This window comes from Arachis ipaensis, chromosome B4, assembly GCF_059453495.1.
Source record: "Arachis ipaensis isolate K30076 ecotype BB chromosome B4, ASM5945349v1, whole genome shotgun sequence".
Taxonomy (NCBI): domain Eukaryota; kingdom Viridiplantae; phylum Streptophyta; class Magnoliopsida; order Fabales; family Fabaceae; genus Arachis; species Arachis ipaensis.
The window spans coordinates 2,761,888-2,767,704 of record NC_142439.1 but is presented as its reverse complement, the minus strand read 5'-3'; the positions used below and the strand labels follow the sequence as shown (position 1 = coordinate 2,767,704).

Below are 5,817 nucleotides of genomic sequence, written 5' to 3'. Positions count from 1 at the left end.
AATACGAGTGATGCTATAGTGAACAATGAAGTATTGGTGAAAAATAGAGTATTCTTTTTAGTAAAAAGAATATAAAAAAAATTAAATTATACATTTTTAATAAATTTAATAAAAACTTTCACTCTTCATCAAAGAACAACTAAAATGTTTATATTTGTAATCCTTTTTAATATTCTAGCAATGAAGTAGTAACAACTAACAAACCTACTACAAAGGTTTTTAAGATTTTAATGATGGATGTAATTTATTAAAATAATGTTTGGTTCTTTGTTTTTTAGATTTTCACCATGATGGATGTAGTCTAATAAATAATTTTATTTTTAATTTTGATCAAAATCTATTTGAATTTATATTCTATTTAGGTATGTTCACTTTTTGAGGTGTTAAATATGATTATTGTGATATGTTTAATTAATACTTACAATTTAATATGTGCTTTTTTCTTAGTTTGCTAGTCTTGCTTTACAATTTAATTTTTCTATCAACTTTACTATATGTACACGGAAAATAATTAGCAAATTACTCGTTAATATAAAATATATATTAAAATATAAATATATATTAAAAATTAATTAAATAACATGTAATTAATTTAATAATTAAACATTTTAGTATATGTATAATATTTTTCATTCTCTTTAATTGTTTTTATTGTACTTGTACTTATAATAAAATATAAATTATTTTCTTGAGTTTCATCTTAAAAATAATTAATTAATTATCTTAGTGAATTTAGTCTAGTATCAAAAGAAAAATAAATGAATAAATCAATTCAAACAAAAAATCAATAAATTGTGGTAATAAACTTTGATACTAGCTCATTTGTTATTTACCAAACTGAAATTTATTCAGTCACCCAAAAAAAAAAAAACTGAAATTTATTTCTAAAATATAAATTAAAGTTATTAGCAATATCTATTTTTTTCAAAAGTTAAGTTTTTTGTTTTAATGTTTAAATGGTCTTACTTATAACAACTATTTTGGTTAAAATAGTTTTTCCATGTAATGAATAATGTTGTAACAAGAAGATCTCGAGTGATAAATAATAAATAGTTGAATAACAATTATATATATATATATATATATATATATTATTTAATCATGTTAAAAGATAAATTGTTGTAAATTAACATTTTCATTATATATATAGTTATACATTTTTTTATATGTTCTAGTTTTAAATTGTAAGATATATCTATGTCCGAAAAATATAAAAAATAAAAATTAAAAAGCATTCCCATCCAATTGTACTAGTAGCATGTGTTTGTTTTGGGTGGTTTATAGTCACTCAGCACCAACAACGGATCTTCCATTTTCCATTCAAACCCTATATATACACTCCCTCACAACCCCCACTCTACTCGCTCACTCTCCACACATCACTCTCTCTTTCTCCATTCTCTATTCTCACTTCTCCATCAATGGCGTTACTCGTCGATAAGACCACTAGTGGTAGAGAGTACAAAGTCAAGGACATGTCCCAGGCCGACTTCGGCCGCCTCGAGATCGAGCTGGCCGAAGTAGAAATGCCTGGGCTCATGTCCAGTCGGGCTGAGTTCGGCCCGTCACAGCCCTTCAAGGGAGCCCGCATCACCGGCTCCCTTCACATGACCATCCAGACAGCTGTCCTCATCGAGACTCTCACCGCTCTCGGCGCTGAGGTCCGCTGGTGCTCATGCAACATATTCTCCACGCAAGACCACGCCGCCGCCGCCATCGCTCGCGACTCCGCTGCCGTCTTCGCCTGGAAGGGCGAGACCCTCCAGGAGTACTGGTGGTGCACCGAGAGGTCCCTCGACTGGGGACCTTCCGGTGGCCCTGACCTCATCGTGGACGACGGTGGCGATGCCACGCTGCTCATCCACGAAGGGGTCAAGGCCGAGGAAGAGTACGAGAAGACGGGTAAGTTGCCTGACCCGTCTTCTACGGACAATGCGGAGTTCCAGATCGTGTTAACGATCATAAGAGATGGGTTGAAGACTGATCCCAAGAAGTACCATAAAATGAAAGAGAGGCTTGTTGGTGTGTCCGAGGAAACTACCACCGGTGTCAAGAGGTTGTACCAGATGCAAGCCAGTGGGACCCTCTTGTTCCCTGCCATCAATGTTAATGACTCTGTTACCAAGAGCAAGGTATATTATCTTCAGTTTTGTGTTCTTATTGTGTTGGATCTGTGGTTTGATTGCAAAAGTAGTAAGTAGTAACTTTACAATAAATCTGAACGTGTTTATTTTGTTTTTTATTGTTTGTTTCAAGAATTATTCTCCATACTAGTTTTGGTTATTGAAATGATCATTTAAATATGTAAGGAATTTATCTGGTTTCCAAAAATTGTTTCTATATTGGGTTTGAAGTTGGATTTATCAACTGTTTGATGTTTATGATGAAAGGATCAGAGTTTGTATAAGAAGAAACAAGTGGGACATGGAATGTAATCTAGTTATAAATTATAGCATGTTCTGTAATCCTCTGTTATTTTTGACAATTTGTCTAATAAAACTTGTTTGATCTGTGACGACAGTTTGATAACCTCTACGGCTGCCGTCACTCTCTCCCTGATGGGCTGATGAGAGCCACCGACGTCATGATCGCCGGAAAGGTTGCCGTGATTGCCGGCTATGGAGATGTCGGAAAGGGCTGCGCCGCCGCAATGAAGCAGGCCGGGGCGCGCGTCATTGTGACTGAGATCGATCCCATATGCGCCCTCCAAGCTCTCATGGAAGGCTTCCAAGTCCTGACCCTTGAGGATATCCTCTCAGAAGCTGACATCTTTGTAACGACCACAGGTACTGATTTTCAACTATTAAACTCACGTGAATAAATCTATTGGTTGCTCTTTTACCAAATTTAATTTATTATATTAGATTCACTCTTTTGAATCTATTACTTACTTAAGAGTAACAGGAGAAAGCTAAAATATAATAAGAGAAAGTCTAGGGGACATTAGATTTTGTAGTTTTTAGCCATCAATAATGTTTTTAATGGTGTTAGATTGTATCTAATGATGTAGAATCATTCAATTTACTTTTGATAATTAAGTGCTTACCAAAATTTAACAAAAATGCTACCCCTAACACTCCTCGTATAATAGTATCAGAGCTTTGTTTGAAGTAAAATTTGAGAATTATATGAATTTAAAAAAAGATATATTATTAATATGTGAGTTTCAGGTAACAAGGACATCATCATGGTGAGTCATATGAAGAAAATGAAGAACAATGCGATTATCTGCAACATTGGGCACTTCGACAATGAGATAGACATGCATGGACTTGAGACATACCCCGGGGTGAAGCGCATCACGATAAAGCCTCAGACTGACAGGTGGGTGTTCCCGGAGACGAACTCCGGCATCATCGTGTTGGCCGAAGGGCGTCTGATGAACCTTGGGTGCGCAACAGGGCACCCGAGTTTCGTGATGTCGTGTTCTTTCACAAACCAAGTGATTGCTCAGCTTGAACTTTGGAAGGAGAAGGGGACAGGCAAGTATGAGAAGAAGGTTTATGTTTTGCCCAAACACCTTGATGAGAAGGTTGCTTCTCTTCATCTTGGCAAGCTTGGCGCTAAACTCACAAGGCTTAGCAAAGATCAAGCTGATTACATTAGTGTGCCTGTTGAGGGTCCCTATAAGCCTGCTCATTATAGGTACTAATAACATGTCATTATCATGCTCATCATCATAATGATATTCAAGTCAACAAGTGCCAAGGACTAGATTATTATTTCATTCTTTGTTTTTTTTGGTAGTGGTAGTTTGTTGGATTTTTGTTAGGGTGTGTTTCATTTGGAATCTTGGAAAGAACAAGTGTAGTGGAAAATCAAATGGATTTGAATAAGGATTTATCGTTGGGTTTTCTGTTTGATATAGACTTACTTTTTTGCGTAGCTATAGTTTGTATTGTTTCTGTTAATTTGGCAGGTTGAAAGATAATAAGAGAAACAAAAAATGGAAAACAATCAAAGGAAGATGAATTTCACTGCTTGGCACATAATTTACAGAGAACCTAAACCTATGCTTAGCTATCTAGTAAAAGTTGCAGCATCTTGATTTCTAACATGATTAACCAAAATTTTTTTTTTTGTGAAAATTACTCCTGGAGGTTAACTTCATAAAAGATAGGCTTTTTCACTTAAATAAAATAAACCCAACTCAAAATTACTTGATTCTCCTAAAACAATTTTTAAAACGAAAATGCCTTCTTCTTAATATTATATAAATCGTCCTAAGGTTTTGAGGGTTATATAATAGGTTAACCATGACACCCTGAGACGATCTATGCATGAATACTTAAAAGGAGAATAACTCATAAATTGTGCCAGGGTTCCTAACTATATAAATTGTCTATAAATCATTCTAGGGTGGACGGAGTTACGCGATTCGAGGCTAAACCACACAAGGCTGGCACGATTTATGTGCAAAGGCTAACTCTCAGCTTCCTGGCACGATTTATGATCAACTTTGGAGACTCTCAATACCCTGTCACGATTTATCCTCAACTAGCTACTCTTGAGGAGAGTTAGGAAACCCCATAGACGTATTCTTTTCTAACTTGTCAATTATTTATTCAAAAATAGATGTGGATGTATCAATTATTTTTAAAAGAGTATTTATTTAATCCAATCTAAAAATAAATATCAATAAAGATTATATACATCCACATCCTACTTTAAAAACAAATTGATACAATACAAATTGATACTCTTTTTCTTTATTTAATTTGGTATTTTTAATAAAATTAATAATTAAAATTACAAAAAAAAATTAAAAATTATACAAAACCAAATAAAAAAATAACAAAAAAAATTCTAGAAAAAATATGCATCAATAAAAATGATTAAAAAAATTATATGAGCAACGAATAATAAAAATTTCATAAAAACTTAAATTTATGTTACTCAAAACCACATAAATTTATATTATGCAAAATTATATTTTTTAACGACTTTTGACTCATTTTTTTTTTAAATTTAAATTTATGTATTAAAATTTAGTACCCTTTTGATTATAATTTGTTAGTATTTTTTTTTATTTAATTTGGTCTTTCCAATAGAATCAATAATTGAAATTATAAAAAAGTATATTTTTATTTTTTAAGTTAAAATTTAAATAGATATAATTTAATTAAATTTAAAATTTAAATTATATCTATTTAAATTTTAACTTAAAAAATAAAAATATACCTTTTTATAATTTCAATTATTGATTCTATTAGGAAGACCAAATTAAATAAAAAAAAGAGTACCGACAAATTATAATAAAAAAATACTAAATTTTAATACATAAATTTAAATATTTTTGAAAAAAATGAGTCAAAAGGATGTTAAAAAATATAATTTTGTATAATATAAATTCATGTTATTTTGAGTAACATAAATTTAAGTTTTTATGAAATTTTTAATATTCGTAATTTTTTTAATCATTTTTATTGATGTATATTTGTTATAGAAATTTTCTTTATCATTTTTTTATTTGGCTTTGTATAATTTTCAATTATTTTTTTATAATTTTAATTATTAATTCCATTAAAAAGATCAAATTAAATAAAAAAAAAAGTATCGATTTGTATTGTGTCGATTTATTTTTAAAATAAGATGTGGATGTATATAATCGTTGTTGATAGTTATTTTTAGATTGGCTTAAATAAATACTCTTTTAAAAATAATTGATACATCTTCATCTATTTGTAAACAAATAATTGACAAGTTATGGAAGAACACGTGTATGGGGTTCCCTAACTCTTCTCGGGATTAGCTAATTGAGGGTAAATAGTGACAGGGTGTTGAGAGTCCCCAAAGTTGAACATAAATCGCATTAGG

General features: G+C 31.4%; 1 protein-coding gene across 1 annotated transcript; it reads left to right on the top strand.

Moving 5' to 3' along the window:
* Positions 1-1,270: 1,270 nt before the first annotated feature.
* Positions 1,271-3,869, top strand: LOC107638233 (adenosylhomocysteinase). Its single transcript, XM_016341391.3, has 3 exons — positions 1,271-2,132; positions 2,522-2,786; positions 3,171-3,869. The coding sequence occupies exons 1-3, from the start codon at positions 1,422-1,424 to the stop codon at positions 3,650-3,652; spliced, it is 1,458 nt and encodes a 485-aa protein (XP_016196877.1). The 5' UTR covers positions 1,271-1,421; the 3' UTR covers positions 3,653-3,869.
* Positions 3,870-5,817: the final 1,948 nt, after the last annotated feature.

What these genes read in the sequence shown, in the direction of transcription:
- LOC107638233 (XM_016341391.3), top strand. Translation starts at nt 1,422, where the DNA reads ATGGCGTTACTCGTCGATAAGACCACTAGTGGTAGAGAGTACAAAGTC. An exon ending in ACTCTGTTACCAAGAGCAAG is followed by an intron (nt 2,133 to 2,521) that starts GTATATTATCTT and finishes CTGTGACGACAG; the next exon opens with TTTGATAACCTCTACGGCTG. An exon ending in CATCTTTGTAACGACCACAG is followed by an intron (nt 2,787 to 3,170) that starts GTACTGATTTTC and finishes TGTGAGTTTCAG; the next exon opens with GTAACAAGGACATCATCATG.